The 17351-nt window shown below is 50.6% G+C and overlaps 1 protein-coding gene across 1 annotated transcript in view; it reads right to left on the bottom strand.

The window, feature by feature from the left end:
- Positions 1-11704, bottom strand: part of FRMPD3 (FERM and PDZ domain containing 3) — a 57309-nt gene extending 45605 nt beyond the window's left edge. The window contains 3 exon segments of the mRNA XM_059158091.1: positions 5178-5223; positions 8317-8419; positions 11557-11704. Coding sequence (XP_059014074.1) covers positions 5178-5223; positions 8317-8419; positions 11557-11704 — 297 coding nt within the window.
- Between the last annotated feature and the right edge of the window lie 5647 nt (positions 11705-17351).

The raw sequence follows: 17351 nt of genomic DNA, 5'->3' as shown, positions 1-17351 counted from the left end.
GTCTGACACCTGAGCCTCCTTCTAAGCAATCCCCATAGTAACCATTGTGGGAGTCTGAGAGCCAACCTAGGGCCAATCTAGCCAATCTAGTTTCATGGGACTACTGATAAGGGACCCAGGGCCTTCTGATCTGCTCTTGGGGCCTGGAGGTGAACATGCTCTCTCTTTGGCTTCCAATGCCCCCTACAAGACACACATGACCCATATTCCTCATCTCTGGCCCCGACAAAGTTGTTCTGGGCACACTGCCCTGGGCACACTGGGCTGCTTCCCACTTCTGGTGCCCACCTCATGCTGCCTCTTCACCATCGTTGCCCTTCTGGGCCCCCAGTGTCCCCTTTGCTTAGCTAAAAGCCATCTCTAAAGCCCAGCTCAAATTCCGCCTTGGTCCTGAGTTCTTCCCCAATTCCTCCAGTCCCCTCCCAAGATTTTCTATAGTACTCTCCTCCCCCTTTTCTCCCTCAGAGAGAAAGAGACAGAGGGAGGGGCAGAGGGAGAGAATCTTAAGCAGGTTCCATGCCCATCACAGAGCCTGACATGGGGCACGATCTCACAACCCTGGGATTGTGATCTGAACCAAAACCAAGAGTTGGAAGCTTAACCAAGCGAACCACCCAGGCACCCCTATAGCACTCCTGGTTAACCCACACTGCCGGAGCTCATGTCCCCCACTAGGTTGTAAAAGAAGAGATAAGATTTTATATTACTCTATTTACCCCTAGCACCAAGCATAGAGTAGGCACAGACTTAAAGAGAGCGGTTGATTGCTAAGGTGCATAATGCATTAGTTCACCAATTTGGCAGATACGGCCTAAGTACCTACCATCTGCCAAGCACCATACCTTGAGAAGCTCTGTGGAAAACTAATACTTCTGGAGTAGTTCTCATTATTTCGGCCTTTTCTTCTGGGCAGGTGGTTCCAAACAGAGTGGATCCTGGATCTTTGGGTACAGGTAAGTCTTCAGTACTGGAAAACTAGTTTCATTTGAAGGGCCTGTCTACTTTCTTCACGAGAGCCATTTTAAGTCCCAACAAAGTATTTTAAAAATATCAGTTGAGGACCTACCATGTGCCAAGGTCTAGGGATACCAAAATGCATATATATTGAGTCAATCATGGGGGATAGTCGGTCACTCGAAGATTAAGGAACTCCTTTAAATACATATGGGCATAATAAGTGGCTATAGAGGCAGTATGCATAGACGGGCCCTGGGAACGGACCCCTGTGATCACGCCCACTAAAACACCCTCAATGGTCTGACATCATAAATGTCAGTCTATTACAAGAACAGTGTCATCTGAAAGAGATCGCATATTAGATCAGTACCTCTTGATATGTATCTTGGCTGCATAAGAATCATTTTGGAAGCCTTTTTGAAAGACCAACTCCTGGGTCCCGTCCCCAAAGCTTCAAATTCAATTGCTCAGGGCTAAAGCCCAAGTATCAATAGTTTTAAGAACTTCTCAGGTGGTTCTAATGTATAGCCAGGGTCAAGAACCACTGTACTAGACCCTCCTCAGCCACGGAATGTGAAGCCAGAAGGAGCCTCAGAGGTATGAGGATTCCTGGGCCACAGGCTGGACCTACCAGGAGACTGTCTTCTGGAAGAAACAGTAATCACAATGAACACAGGCTTCAGGGCAGGGAGGTGCAGATAAGCTCTTATTATCTTGAGAGAAGATTCTCTGTCTCAGTCCATTTCTGTGACTCATGGTAGTTATGTTTTATAAAGTCACCTCAAACACCGAACCGATGAACACTGAACAGTTGCTCCTGGGGGAAATGCGTGTGTGTGTGCGTGTATGTGTGAGTGCAGCATGCGTACACACAGGCGTGCATGTGTGTGTGTGCATGAGTGCGAGTGTATGTGTATGTCTCACAGATGATAATTTTGAATTCTAAAAACAACTCATCCTGGTAGATTCTATTTTCTTTCACTGGGAGAAAATGAAGTTCTGAAGTGTTAAGTGACTTGCTTGAGGCTGCCCCACTAACGGGTGCCAGAGTTGGGATTCAAAGCCCATCCAACTGCTCCTGAGCCTGTGCCCTGCACTACATGGCACTGTTCCCTGCCATCTCTATCTTCCGGACACCTCCCGTGTGACGGCTGAAACAAGATGGCAGGGCGCTGCCCTGTTTGACCTCAGCCGGAATTGTGTGCATTGGGAGACTAATTTTTCATGCTCTGCCTATGTCCGTAAGTGAGCAGAAAAGCACCATGGGTCTTGGTTTGGTGGTTACGAATAAATTTTAGGGAGTAGGTGAACTTGCACATGCAGAATCCTGAATAGTGAGGATCGACTACACATGTATGCAAGGCTGACATTTACTGGGGAGGTGCTGGCATGGCCATTCCCATTGTGAGGGTTTCTTTCACACTGATTGGTAAGTAGCCACTGCCCTGAGCTTCCTGGGTGCCCCCTGACCTCTGCCCTGGGATCTCTTTACCAATGGTCAACTGAAGGGTTAACACCTGGCCCAGTTAGGAGGCCTCCAAGACTCTGCTCCAGTGCCCATGGCTGGCTTACATTCTGATTGAAAGTCTCTGACTGTAGGGTTAATTGTTTTGACTATGGCCCCTGTGTGTTTGTGCTCACTGCTATGCTCCAACATAAGGCCAAGTACGAGACTATAAGCTCTGTGAGGGTAGGAGTCATGTCTGTCCCATGGACTGCCATGTTCCCAGCTCAGAAGAGCACCTTGAATGGTAGGTATTCAACAGATGTTTGCTGAACGGACCCACAAATGAGAAACTTTTATTGAGGTTGGTCAGGCTGAGGTATCTGGAAGAGTCTCAAGCCAGGTCTTCAAGGAAACAGACCCGTGTTAGAAGAAGTGTGGAGCAGTACAAGGAGAGAAGCCTGCAGGGTATAAGAACTAAGACCTGGACTGGGGGAGAAGGAAAGCAGCCTGGCCATAGCAAAGAGGCCCTGGAATAGGACAGTGAGGGCATCAGAACTGGAGGGCAGAGGGGTGTTGGGGGCACTGGGATGGGAGGTGGGGGGCAGTGTTAGGCTTTTTATTCTGCACCTATGTTTGGACACTCGAGTTTGGGTTGCCATGATGGCTGGGAGCTGGGTCTCCTTTATTCCTTCGACACATACTCATCAAATGCTTACTCTGTTGCAGCGAACGATACACAGCCCTGTCCTCGTGGAGCTGATATTCTAATAAGGTTTGGGTGAGTCACTAAACAGCCTGTGGTCCATCTGCACCATGGGACACTACTCAGCAATTAACAAGGGACAGAATGCTGATGTTGGCCAAAACTTGGATGACTCTCAAGGGTGCTGTGCTGAGTGAAAAAAAGCCAATCCCAAGGGATTATGTGCTGTATTGTTTGGTGTATATAATATTTTGGAAATGATGACATTATAGAAATGAGGAACATACTAGTGGTTGATGGGGACTGAAGTGGGGGAGGGGTTGTGGCTTAAAATGGGCAAGGTGAGGGGTCTTGTAGTGGTAGGACTGTCCAGTGACTTGACTATGCTGGTGGCCCTGCGGTGGACCCACACCACATGTGACGGACTGACACTGAACCCTCTACACACATTGCATCAGTGTCAATGTCCTGGTTTCGAGATGGAAGTTTAGTTCTGGGAGCTGTAACCCTTGGGAGAAACAGTGTAAAGTGTACACACGGCTGTGTATACTAGCTTTGCATAGCTTTGCAACTTCCTGTGAGTCTATAATGATCTCCCAGTGAAAAGCCTACAGATAAAATATTTCTTTGAGGAAAGAAATGACACAGTATCAGGAGATGGGGACAGGTCGATGCTGACTTAAAAAAGGTAGTCAAGGAAGGCTTCTAAGAGATGACATTTGAGGAGAACTGAGTAACACAGTAACCCACAAGGAGAGGTAAAACACAACAACCATGTTTTCTTTTCTTTTCTTTCCTTTTTTTTGGGGGGGAGGGGGAGAACTGGTAGCCATTTCTTGACAGGAGCCTGGGGAGTGAAGAATGACACTCCACTGTCCACTAGGCAACTTGCTGTGCAGAAAGGCAGGGAGGGAGGAAGGGGTCTATTCATTACACCCGCTAAGGTGGAACTTGCCTGCCCAGAGCTACAGGAGGATTGCTACTGAGAAAAGCCTGTTTGCCAGAGAGCAAGTATGAGAGGGAGAGGGAGAGGGAGAGGGAGAATGGGAGGGGAGGGAGAGAGAATGTGCCTGTATAAATGTGTGTGTGTGTGTGTGTGTGTGTGTGTGTGTGTGTGTGTCACACTGAGGATGGCTTGGGGCCATGGGGAAACGCAGTTAGTGCCAGAGCTTGATTTGAACCCATCCCTGACTGACGAGCCCTGCACCTGCACACTGTCCCTGGCTTTGTACGGAAAGGCCAACTCTCTGGAAAATCTTTCCCTCTGTCTCTGCCTGGGAAATCCTGCCCCATCTCTGGAGGTCTGGCTCAGGTGCAGCCTCCTCTGTGAAGGCTCTCCTGATTTCATGCCTCCTAACCCCAAAAGGTGGGACCTCTCCTGTGGCCATGGGGGTGGGACATTAGTGTTGGAGGGCAGGGCAGTCTCGGGGACACTGAGAAGGGACAACTAGGCTGGCGGTGGAAGGAGGGCTCTGAGTTTTGCACATTAAATTTCTGCACCTGGGTCTGTGCATTTGAGATTACTATTTAACAACCAGTTAGTGACTACACCAGGATAAAGATGAACCCGTCTGTCCAACTGTACTTTCCCACCAACATCATATTAAATTCCCCCCATTTGGTGCTGGGCCTCATATATTGCAAGGCATCTAGGAAATATTGCTATGAATGAATGAATGAGACTAGCTAGCACCCACCATCTGCAAGGACTTTATGGGAGTTGGACCCTGGGCAGGTACATTTTGAGGGGGCATAGGAAAAAAAAAAGTAGAAAATCTGTCTGGGACCCGGGGCAGTGAGCGTGTGGCCTCTGTGGGGGTAAAGCGTAAAGCAAAATGCACAGGGCAGAATACAGCACTGGGGAGCCTTTCAAAATCCCCAAGCCTTGAGGGTAGAAAGCAGAGTCAGATGTTCAGAAGGTATGCCTTGCCTTCACTCCTCACGCCTTGGCTCACAACATGTGGATTGTAGTCTTGCTGTCCACCCGCCCTCCCGTCACGGTCACTTTCCAATATGGGATTCTGTCACCTCTGTAGGGAGGAGGGGTGGCTGGCGCAGCAGCTCACTCACCTGATGAGTGTGCTGAACTGTAAGAACAATGAATTCCTTAGCGCTCCTACAGAGAGAAGAAGGAACAGGACAGTCGTGTATCACGCATTAGGTATTCATCTCACATGAGAAGCAACACCAGAATTCTCCCCTGGGCTGCACTCAGGGATACGGATTAGGCCAGTGGGCACTCTGAATATCTGTCCGGCTGCCTCACCTCCCATTTTTTGTGGCAGTCAACGGAAACCATCCGTAGAGGTTCATGTGGGCATCTGATGAAGGCATTACCATAATCTCTGGGGCTGTCATTTTTCAGGTCTTCCCATTCTAGTTCCCTCTCATGTTTGCTCTGTAGAACTCCCCAGGCCTTAGGAGCATTTTTTTTTTTTTCTGTAGAATAGAAAATTCTCGAGGAAAACTGAAGGCCTGAATTATAGAACTGAATTGGCAATTTGATATTTAAGCAAGAGGAGGAATTCAAAGGAAAAACCCAAAGGAGGTCATTTGGTTATCATGACTCATACTCACCAGATTTGTTTTAATTGAAGGACCAAAAAACGAGAGCCAGGGAGCAACAGATGCAACCAAGGCTCTCCAGACAGCAAATATTCAAAGGGATGAGGAATCTGAAACTCCTCCGACAGACTTATGCCAATGATCACACAGGCCATGAGGTATGAAAATTCTCCCCCGGGAATACACAATCCTTTAAAATAACTAAGAGAAATGGAAAGAGTTTGCCTGGAAAGAGCTTCCCCTCTCCTCACTGGACTTTTTCATGTGTTTCTGGGAACAAGGGTATTCAAGAAGCAGAGTCAAGATCACTTGCTTCTAGATATTCAAGGAACACCAAGGCCTCCTGCTCAAGGACTTGGAACATTTTCCACATTCAGTGAGGCCAAGTTCAGGGATGGGGAGCTCCTGGGAGAAGGAAGGAGCTGTGTTTCTGGGAAGCCCCACAGGAAAATCTGTCTCTTGAACAGGGCAGGGCATAGCGTAAGTCAGATTATGTGATCTGTCTGCCCTAGCCCCTGCCATATTTCCCCATTTCACATAGAACAAAGCCAAAGTCCTTATAGTGGCTACAGGTCTTCCCCTCTTTACTCCACTTCACATCCTGGCTTCTCCCCTGCTCCCCAAACATGCCACACTACTGCCTCAGGGCCTTTGCACTGACACTTCCCTAACACCCTCCCTCCTTTCAGTCTTGCTTTCGTTGTCACCTTCTCAATGAGGCTAACTCTGGCCAGGCTATTTAAAGTTGCATTGGTACCCCTGTGCCCAGCACTCCAGGACCCCGTTTATCCCGGTCCACGTTCTATCCTTTGATAGCCTCCATCCACTTCCAGTTTGCTGTACAATTACACATTTATCATGTTTATCGTTAAGGCGTGTTTCTTTCCAAGAGAATGTACACTCCAATGGTGTTTCTCTCTTATTCACTGCTGTTTATTCAGTGCCTAGAACAGTGCCTGGTGCACAGTAGATACTTGATAACAAATAGATTCATTGAATGAATGGAATAATAAAAATTGGCTAGCCCCTGAGGTTATCAAATGAGTGAGCTCTGTCTTGATCCTGAAGGAGCTCCAGAGTCCCTCACGAAACTGGGCTACCTGTTCTAGGGTGCAAAGATATTCACTAGAAGCAGAGCAAAGACTTCTAGATCATCAGGCTGGAAGAACCCCAACATGTCCTCAATGGGGTTGAAAGGACTTACCCCATTTTGGTGTGGTGGTGGAGGGTAAAGGGTGGAGTTGGGTGCGGGGAGAAGCAATGGCCTACTGAACTTGGAGGAGAGGCAAACCAAACATCATTAGGGACCAGACACGTTTCAAGATGTAAGCTGGATAGGGGTGCATGTCAAGGAAGACCTGCCCTGGACTTCGGGAGGGAGCATTCCAAATGCTTCCAGAGAAAGTGAGAAGGAGCTGTTCTATCCACAGTGTGCTAAATCTGCCTTTGAAGGGGAGGGAGTGTCTCTGGGGACAGGTGGAATTTGGGAGAAAAAGAAAGACAAATGAGATAAAGAACATTCTAAAACAAGAGGGCCTGAAGGAGATGGAGGCAGAGATAGGCCAGACCACACAAGGCAGACAGAGAGAGAGACAAAGAGAGAGAGAGAGAAGCACATAATTCCATTTGGGGGGACACAGCCAAGGTCACCAAAGCTGAAGGCAACCCACGGAATTTAGAGCCTTTACCTCTATCTCTTATTTCTTATCAACACATCTATGATCTATGCATGGAGGGGTGTGTGTGTGTGTGTGTGTGATGTGTAGGGGTGAGGAGGGGAAAAGTCACCCGCCTCTGACACTCCTTTCTCTCTCTCAACTTGCCCCCATCTGGAGAGGGCGCTAAGAAGTCCCACACATTGAGCAGAATCCACAATGGCAGCTTCCCTTCCTCAACCCATTAGCCAAGGATTCAAATTTTCTTCTCCTCAGGTTTGTTGTTGTTGTTTGTTTGTTTTTGGTGCTGGGGAATATGGATAGATGAGAAAAAAATAACTAGCTCACATGTCACTTATCTCAGAGTGTTCTTTCTCCCTTTTTAATTTTTTTTCCAGAGTGTTCTTTTATTTTATTTTAATTTTTTTTAAGATTTTATTTATTTAATTGACAGAGAGAGATCACAAGTAGGCAGAGAGGCAGGCAGAGAGAGAGAGAGGAGGAAGCAGACTCCCTGCTGAGCAGAGAGCCCGATGCGGGACTCAATCCCAGGACCCTGAGATCATGACCTGAGCCGAAGGCAGCGGCTTAACCCACTGAGCCACTCAGGCGCCCTCCAGAGTGTTCTTTTAATGGCTTGTTTGGTTCTCACCACTCACTGGGTCTGTCCCTCTGCACTGAAAGTCAAAAACCAAGGGGTTTCAGTGAGGGACACAGTAAAGGGGAGGAAGGTGAGGTGAGCTCCTGCATAAGGCTGTTCTCTGTCCACATCACTGGAGAAAGCTAAGCCAGAGAGCACGAGGGACCCTGGGGCCCTGGCAGGGCTGGCCTCTGGAGCCCTGGGTAGCCAAGATCCCTGGCTAGGGCTGCTCTGCCTCAAGGGCTTCCCTCTTAGGGCCAGGGAGGACAGAGAGAGCCCCATGTCACTGGTGGGCCGGGTGAGGGGGTCCGTGCTCAGCTCCTGCCAAGGCCCAACAGACCCCTGTTACCTGATGAGTTCTATGAACCTTTCCCTGGGGGCTTCACTCACGTCCTCCTCATTAATAGCCAAAATCTGGTCACCAGCCAGGAGCTTGTCCTCAGAGGGGCCTCCTGCAGAGGAGAGGAGAGAGGTGTGAGGGCTTGGGACCACTGCTAGGAGAGCAGAGGCCTGGGCGGGAGCCATCAGTGCCTGAGGGAGCTGAAGCGGGTACCCGAGCCTGCGGGAAAGAGTGTAGGCCTCACGGCCTGGTGGTAGCGGTGTTCGTGCCACAGCTGCCTGTGGCAGACAGAAGGCAGAAGACGGAAGAAAGAACATAGCTTGGACCTCCTGTGGCTGCCAGTGGTGTGGGAGCAAAAGTTCCCAAGCCTAGGCCTGGCCCCCAGAGCAGGTGAATACGTGCTTTCCTGGTTGGGTTCTAAAGAGGGACATGGGTTTCCCTTTCACCAGGTGGGATCTGCTCAGGCCCAAGGAATGACTTGCAGACCACTGAAGGAGGTAGAAGGGAAGGCAGGAGCGACAAGGAATCTTCTTACCTGAACAACATCACTACTTGCTGGTAGGGAATGATTTAGGCAGTCACTTGCCTAAAGACAGGGGGATAGACTAAAAGACCCAGAGGGTTTATCTTCTCTCATCTCTGAGAGACACCACTCTTCAGTGAGGGGAACAAGCACAGACCCCAAATTACAGGTAGCTGGAAATTGGCTTTCTGCACTTCCCATCTCCACTTGCTGAGGTTAAGAAAGCAGACCTGTCTGAGGGCCATACCTTCTTGGTTGGGGTAAAGGATGGGGGTCAAGGGGTACCATCTGAATCTGGTGTGCTGAATCTGGTGTTTAGCCAAGGCCTTGGAGAAAAGCTGTTCAGAGATTCAGGGAGAATGATAAGTCAGGCCCAGCCTAACTCAAGCCCCCAAAGAAATATGCACTGACAGGGCCCACTCTTGAACCAGCCTTGGCTCTTGTGTGTGCCTGCTTCCAAGGGCTAGATCCCAACTGTTCCCTCTCTCTATAAAGAAGTGCGCTGTGCAAATGCCAGAAGCAAGAACATACAAAACAATCTGTCACCTGAGCATGACCCTGTGGCTCTTGGAGCGTGGGGCCTGTGAGCTGAGGCAGCCGACGCAGCTCAGCCAGGGAGACTTACCACTCCACCTGCACTGGACCTGGCCACCGCTCCTGCCCCTGGGCCAAGTCTCCTGATAGCGCAGGGACTTCGGGAGCAGGGAACAGGGCGGGGTGGAGGGTTGTGGTCAGCAGAAGCCCTGCTCTTGTCAGTTAGCCAGACTCCAACTTGAATTCCAAATCTGCGACTCACTGGTTGTGTGAACTTAGACAAGACCTTTCATCTCTGTCTCTCTCCTCATTTGGAAAATGGGAAGATAACAGTACCTCTACCTTATAAGAACGCAGGGTGGATACATGAAATGATGAGCGCTTAGCACTTTAGGTGGTTGATTGATATCAGTACGAACTTGCTAGATGGTAGTTACAATCCTCCAACGGGGGCAATTCCTTCAACTCATTGCATTTCTTCTGTTTCCTCCTGCCAACATGCTAATCTTTTTTGTAGCGCGGCCACTGTACCCCTTCCCCACTCCCTTCCTTCCTTCCTTTTGATGGAAGCCAACCTCATGAGACTCAACTCTTGACAGCAGTGGTAGGTGTCAGTCTATTGCCACTTTCCCGGAGGCTGGCCCCACCATGACTGGTCCTCTATGGGATGCCGCTTGTCTTTCATTTTACCATCTTAAATACAGAACCAAAAAATCCTCTGCACTTGAGGGCCACCGGGGCCAGAAGCAGCAATCTGGAGCAACCAATGTCTTTATAGGGCCATGCCTGCCAAGCCCATGGTTTTCCCCGGCTCTCACCTGTGGCTCTCCTTTGTCCCCACCCCTCCAACTCTGCCTCTTCAATTTCACATGGCTTGAAGCCGATCCCCCCTTGTCTAGGGGCTTCCTTTGGCCCTGTAAATCCCGTCTCCTTTGAGGTCAAAAGTGGGGGCTCCTGGTGGCCTGCTACTAAGTTTTTCCTGATTCCTCTTACCCAGGACAGATTTGATTTCCGATCAGGGACTCAAAAACCTTCCAGCAGACTGCACGACTGACTCGGGAGCCTGGGGTCAGCCATGAACTCCTGTACTGGATTGTTTTTTCCTTTATGCCCTCTAGTTGAAAAGGGAGCTTACAAAAACCTTTTTTTTTTTCTTTTTCCTTTGAGGATTGCAAAATTCATCAAATTTCTGCTAGACCAGTTTGTACTCTGGCTGCTCCTCTTGACTGAGTGAGAAACAGTTGTAAACATCTAAAGCCTCGGGCCCAGAAAGTCAGGAATAAAGCTCCTTTCTGTCTGTCTTTTCTGTCAACGCCTAGCGGATGTGGAACGCAAGGGCACTTAGGCCATTGACCATTTTTTTCATGACAGCGGGATTCCACAGTTCAGGTGCAGGCTTCCCCTTGTTCCTTCCCACCTGGTCCCAATCAAGCCCTGCTTTTCCCACATCGGCATCAGACTGACCCATCCAGGTCCAAATCCTGGCTCCGCTGCCTCCTACCTGAGTGCCCCTGGACCCGTCATTTCTCTTCCTCTATGCCTCGGTTTCCTCATCTGGTTAAACAGGGAAGGGGGACTACTCACTTTGCAGGATTGACTGGGAGGAATGAACAAGACAAGGAATGCACACAGTAGGCACTTAATCAATGGCAGCTGTTGTTATAGCCACTGTGGCATTTGGAGATTCATTCCCCTCCCCTTCCTCTCCCACCTCTGGTCCGTATCCTGAATCCAGCCCTCGGTGGCTGATCTTTCTTTTGAGTGTGTACCAGTCTCCACAGCCTGGTGGTTAAGTGCTTGGGGACAGGAACTGTGTCTTATCCTTCCCTATCATCTTGCCTCGCTAAGAGTAGGCAATCTATAGATACTTGTTGAATGGAATTGAATAGACATTTCTCATCCAAGGCAGCCTGGCTCTTTTATGAAGGTTCTACTATGAAGGTTCTACCAAGACTATACTAAACCATCAACGGCAGCCTCTGTCTAGGCCCCAGGAAGACTCAAGGGTTTGTGTCCATCATTTTTAAAGCCCAGCTCCCTCACGCGGTCCTTAGCCAGCGAGACTTTACCTGCTGTCTGTGAATTCTGTGGGATCACCACCGTGAATGGGGGGAGCCCTGCTCTTTGGGAAGATGGGTGAGTGCTGGGGGAAGAGGAGCCGGGGCCAGGGGGACACTCTGAGGAACACCTACCTGGCCTCACAGATCGCACCACCATGGGCCGCTCACTGCCAGCCATGAAGCCAAAGTCATATAGAGGGTCTCGGTGAATGGTCACTTGTCAGAGCGTTTCTGTTGGCAGCTGCTCCCATTCCATAGCATTTGTGCTCTCTTCCTGCATCACATGACTGAGGGAAGGGGGAGATGGGAGCAAAACAAGATGCAAAGGCAACTAAGCCTCCTAACCGGCTGGGAGGGGACACGGAGGAGGGTGCTGGCCATGGCACATGGGGGCTCACACACTTGGCTTCCAGTGTCTTCTAGAATCAGCAGAGGCAACGACGGCCTCACAGTTCAGTTTGGAGAAAGAGGAATCTGGCAAGGAAAAGCCACTGTCTATGGGGCCAGAGCCAAAAGGAAAAAAAAAAAAAATCTGTTGCCACGGAACTTGACATTAGCGTCAGCCCTTTCCTCCAAGATACTAGGACTCTAGAAGGAGCCCAAGTGCAGGTATGTTATTCCAAAGGTTGACTGGCACCGCCCGCTGAATTGGCTAGTGACTCCCTAAGGGAAACCAGAACCTCAAGGAAGGGACCACGAGGCGGGCAAGTAAGTGGGGGAAGGAAGGCGAAGTCACTTCAGAATAGCCCTTCATGAATTCCTTGGGCAATTTTAAACTCTGATATCCCTTAGGTTCTATATAAAAGCAAACTATTTAGATGGCGTATATAAACCAATGTGCTGATGCGGAGGACCATTACCGTACACACTCAGTCATACGTCATGCCGACTTACTTCAGGTAATGGGACAATAGGAAAGTGGCTCCTATGGGCAAGCAGGGGAGCTGTGTCTCATGGCTGCCAGCAGATGTGAACCCCAGTGGGCTGCGTGGAATCACTGCCCCGGTGCCTGGAAGAGACTTCACACAGCTCTCCCCATGCCCACAGATGGAGTCATTGAAGCTCAGAAAAGTTAACACGAGGACTTTAGAACAGTTCTACAGCAAGGACCAGGCTAAGGGCATGGGGACCGTGGAGCTTGGGAGGGCACCAGGTGCCAGAGGCAGGGAAGGAGGTACAGAGGGCAATGAATGGCCAACGGGCAGGCCGGGGCAGGTGCAGGTGGAAGAGAGGGCACCAGAGCAAGAGGCTCGCAGAGTCTTAGCTCCAGGATGTGGCACCGCTCAAGCCCCAGAAGAGTTCTGGTCTCACAAATGGGGCTGAGTTCCCTAGCCTCAGTGTGTGTATTCCTGAGAACCAAGGTTCCAGGCAGGGCCCGCTAAAACAAGATACAGAGGGGCAGGAGGTGATTAATCAAACTAGTATAAGGTTCGTAAAAGAGGTGGGAGGTTCTGACACGGGGAGAATGATTGCTGGCGAGCTCAGGATACCGGATTCCTCAGTTGCAAATGGTTTCAAGCAATTAGGTTGTTTATCAGGACACAAATTCGATAATTAGACTTTAAGATTATTTATCGGTGGCGGGGGGACGGTGGTGGTGGGAGATTTAGAGTAATTGTACAAAAGGGAAATACATAGTCTGGGGCTTGTCTCTTTCACAGAAGACCTCAAGAAGGAAGGCAGACCACAGCTGCCTGAATGACAGTCACATCAACTCTGGCTGCACCCAACCAAGCCAGCTTGGGGGGTTTCTATTGTCCCTTAGGGAGGCAGAAGGAGCTGGCCAGGATGTAGTCAGGGCCCCTGAAGGCAAATTCAGAAACTGGCTGCTGCGCTCCCACGCTGGTAGGACAAATGGTTACTTTCAATAGAAAGTCACTCAGAAGCTGGACCATGGCTGGCTGCTGTCCTAAGATAGGCACCCTCCCAGGACAGGGCCCTGATGACGGTGGCCCCAGGCTGGCACCTCTCTCATGTCTGAGCCAGGTGGCAGGCAGGAACTTGGCCTCGAAGAGATACAGAGAGCATCTTGCCTGTAGCTGCTATCTTGCCTCACCCCAGGGGCTGCTTCCAAAATGAGCCCCTCGCCTTCCTGTCTCTCATCTCATTGGCGCCCGAAGGAGCCTCTTCTTAGGGTGACACCAGCTCGTTTCTGACATGGGCCCCAGCCAGGGCAGGCTGGAGGATGTGTGCGGAGAGCAGGGACACTGGCAAGGAACTCCCAGGCATGGGTTCCAGAACCACTCAGTACGCTGTCCTGAGCTCAGGACCCCCTGGCTGCTGCATGCTCAGTTTTGCTGCCTTTTCCTTTTTCTGAAGCCAGGCACACTTTACTCTTGGCAGGGCCAAAGGCCCCGCCAATAATGATGCAAAGAACCGCTCCTGGAGCCAGAAGAACCAGTGCACTAAGAGGCTTTTGTGACACAGGCGTTTTGCTTTCCTGTTTTAACTCATGGTCATTCATCAACAAGTATTTATTGAGTGCCTACTCAGAGCTTCGAGGGACACATAAGTTGCAGGGCTCTGCCCTCAAAGAGCTTCCAATCTAGCGTGGGGGAAGAAAGAGAGGTGTACACCGAACGGGAGAATCAGAGTGGTAACTAAGAACAGTAGCGAAGGTCCATAATTAAGGTCTAATATTTTTACACATAGGCACCCCATCTACGCCCAGGGATCCCAGCTACTTCTCCTAGAGCCGCAGACATGTCTCACTCCCAGGTGGGCCTGAAGCACATTCGCCCCTGGGCTGTCCCTAACCGAGCTGGACTAACTGTCCCCAACTAGATCTTCCCCCCTCCCCCAATCAGCAAGCAGCCCTTGCCTTCCACTGCCTGAGCCTTCCCAAGTTATCTCGGGTCAGGGAAGAAACACCTCCATTACCAGACAGAAGCCGGTTTTACAACGCAAATGGAAGTCGGCCCTTCCCTCCTGGGGTCTGCATCTTTCAGGGACAGTAGTGCAGTCTCTCTGAAATTTTTGCTAAGTGCCTGGAGACTTGGGAGTGACAATGAAAGCAAGCGGTGATGGATGACAGGAGCTCAGCTGTCCACGGGTCACGTGGCTTCCCTCCTGGGGCGGGGGGGGTGGTGGGGTGGGAGGCAATTTCACTTTGAAAGATGTTTGGTTTCTGATCTCTTCCAACAGGGCAATCGGGAACAAAATCATGGAGCAGCTGAAGCTTGTGGTCCTCCCTCCCCTACCCACCACTCCCACCCCAGCTTTGTTTCTGGGACCTGCTTTATGTTTCCAGACACGTGCAATGCCTTTGTTCTGACTCCTGCCTACCCAAGGCCCCCGAAAGGTGTCCCTTCGCCCCGCTCCAAGCTTGCCCCCTCTAGTCAGTGACCTGGGTAAAAGCCTAGCCTTTCTCTTCTGCCTAATGATAATGACACTTTATAGCCAAGTGCTTCTTTTCATTTTTACACCCATTACCTCATCTGAGAAAAGGTGCTTTCACATCCATTATCTCTTCACAGTCTAACTATCCTGCCAGAGAGGCTTGGTGACTGCTCCTCCTTCATCCCGGCCTCCAAGCTAGGTGACGAAGTAGGGACCCACGGAGGCTAAGCACAATAACAACCCAGCTGGAGCCAGATCTCTCTCGGGTGGCGCCCTCCATCCTGGCGTCCCCCCACCCCCACCCCGCCATACTGCCTACAGTCACACAGGGGCCTGGACCCTCTCTGTGGCTGTTCAGTCCTCACTGCAGGGCTGGCCTGGCCCCACGGCCAGCAGCACTCCACGTCCTGGCTGAGTCTGGAAGGCCGGCCCACGTCCTAATTAACCTGTCTTTGATCCTGTTCACTCAGCGTTGTTGGGAGAATGAAATGAGATCATGGTTACAGAAGCACTTTGGAAGGTTATACACATCACATAGTTGTGGAGGCGGCGACATTAGCCGTAGCCTTGATCTGGGTGGCTGGAGGGGTAGGGAGAGGAAGCTGAAGATAAACTTCGCCGGCTTTCCGAAGCCCGGGCCCGTCCCCCATCAACTCCTTGCCTGCAAGAGGCAGCCCGACAGTGGACTCGGTCCCCTTGCTTCCCAGGCAGCACCGTCCCTAATCCAGCTGTCAGGTGGCCTGGCTCTCTGTGGACACGGACACTAATTCCTCTGTGGGCTAAACGAATCCCTCCTTGCCATCCAAAGACAGACCACAAGCTGCAGCGCCTACCGACAACTGTTGTTAGGCAGGACATGGCTAAGGGGCAGGCGAACTGAGAAGATGGACTGGTTCAGAGCTAATGCTCTTTCCCGGGCACTTTTGGGCAGGAAGATAGAAATGTAACAGCTAGATTCCCAGGCATCAGCTTTCGGCTCTCCATCTCTCCTGGCCATTGGCTCCTTTTTCTTTACATTTGGTTGGCTCCTTAGGGAGTCTTGTCACTCCCCTCGCAACTGGCAGGATTTGGAGCCATGTGGGACCAATTAGCCCTCTGATTCCAATCACAGGAGCCGGGTTCTTCCAGAAGCTCCAGAGATCCAGCATGGCAGCTGGGCCACCAGGAGAGGCCGTTTATTCCTTGTGTCGAGGATGGGAGCCCTGTCCTTGGGGTTCTGACGTCACTGCCCTGAGTGTCCTCTTGTAAGGAGCTTGGGCACGAACTCTTCTTCTTCTTCTTCTTCTTCTTTTTAAAGACTTTATTTATTTATTTATTTGACAGAGAGAGAGAGACAGAGACCACAAGTAGGCAGAGAGGCAGGCAGAGAGGAGGAGCAGGATCCCTGCTGAGCAGAGAGTCCGATGCGGGGCTCAATCCCAGGACCCTGGGATCCTGACCTGAGCCGAAGGCAGAGGCTTAACCCACTGAACCACCCAGGTGCCCCAATTCTTCTTCTTTTAAGGGGGCCTTGCTTTGGCTAGCTGCTCCTCACTCACTTGCATGCACATATAAATCACCTAGAGGTATTGCTACAATGATGCTGATGGAGAACTGACTGAGATTCTAGCAAATTCCAGGGTGGTGCCCATGCTGCTGGTCCACAGACCACACCCGGAGAAGCAAGGATCTAAAAAGAACACAATTCTCAGACAATGGGAAGGTCACAGTCCAGTGGGAGAACAGAGGGGTTTTTATTTCACTGGGTTATGGCATCAGAGGTCCCGGTTAAAACAAAAATGCTTTCCTGGAAAAAGGACACATAAAATCATGCCAATGAAGGACTCACTGTCTGAACCAGGGAACAGGGAGGGCTCTAAGTGGATATGAAATAGGACAAGTAAGGTTGCATTAGGGAAAAGGAGAGTGGGCTTGAGTTAGCTCCACTGAAGAGTTTGGTCAGCAGAAGGACAGCCTGAGGACGCGAGACATCAGGACTAAGGCCAGGAGGATGAACAAAGACAGGAAAGTGCAGAAAACAACTCTGTCCACATATGGCTTCACTCTGGTCCCACAATGACACATTTTACAGATGAGAAAACTGAGCTTTGGGAGGAGAGATTAAGCAACTCATTTTCCTACACCATTTCTGCCAAAAACCTGTGGCCTGAGCAGATGCCCAGCAGGTGACATCGAGGAGACCAGGTGGAAGGATTCAGCAGACCCCTCCTCCACAAGTGAAATGGGACACACCCCTGTACTCTGTCACAGCGGCCTCCCTTGAGTCACCCCAGCAGAGGAGACATGCTGCAGACTCAGAACTGACCTCTCACACGCCTCAAAGTCCATCCTCCCAGGTGGGGGCTTCAGCTCATAGGGTCTGACTATGGGCCCATTAACTTCAGTCATCACCAGAAAGATGTCCCCTCACCTCCGGCTGTCCCTCGGACACCTACACTCTCTTCTCCCCACAGTGGTCTGTTCATGCACTAATGGTACCCTTCCCCTCCCTTCCAACACTTCCATTATGCCCTCTGGAACTCTCAGTCAACAGCGAATTCTCCCACATTGCCAGTTTCTTCTCTGAACGGACCCTTCACCCTTCTCTC

This window comes from Mustela lutreola, chromosome X, assembly GCF_030435805.1.
Source record: "Mustela lutreola isolate mMusLut2 chromosome X, mMusLut2.pri, whole genome shotgun sequence".
NCBI classification, from domain to species: Eukaryota; Metazoa; Chordata; class Mammalia; order Carnivora; family Mustelidae; genus Mustela; species Mustela lutreola.
This window is presented reverse-complemented; position numbering and strand designations above follow the sequence as displayed.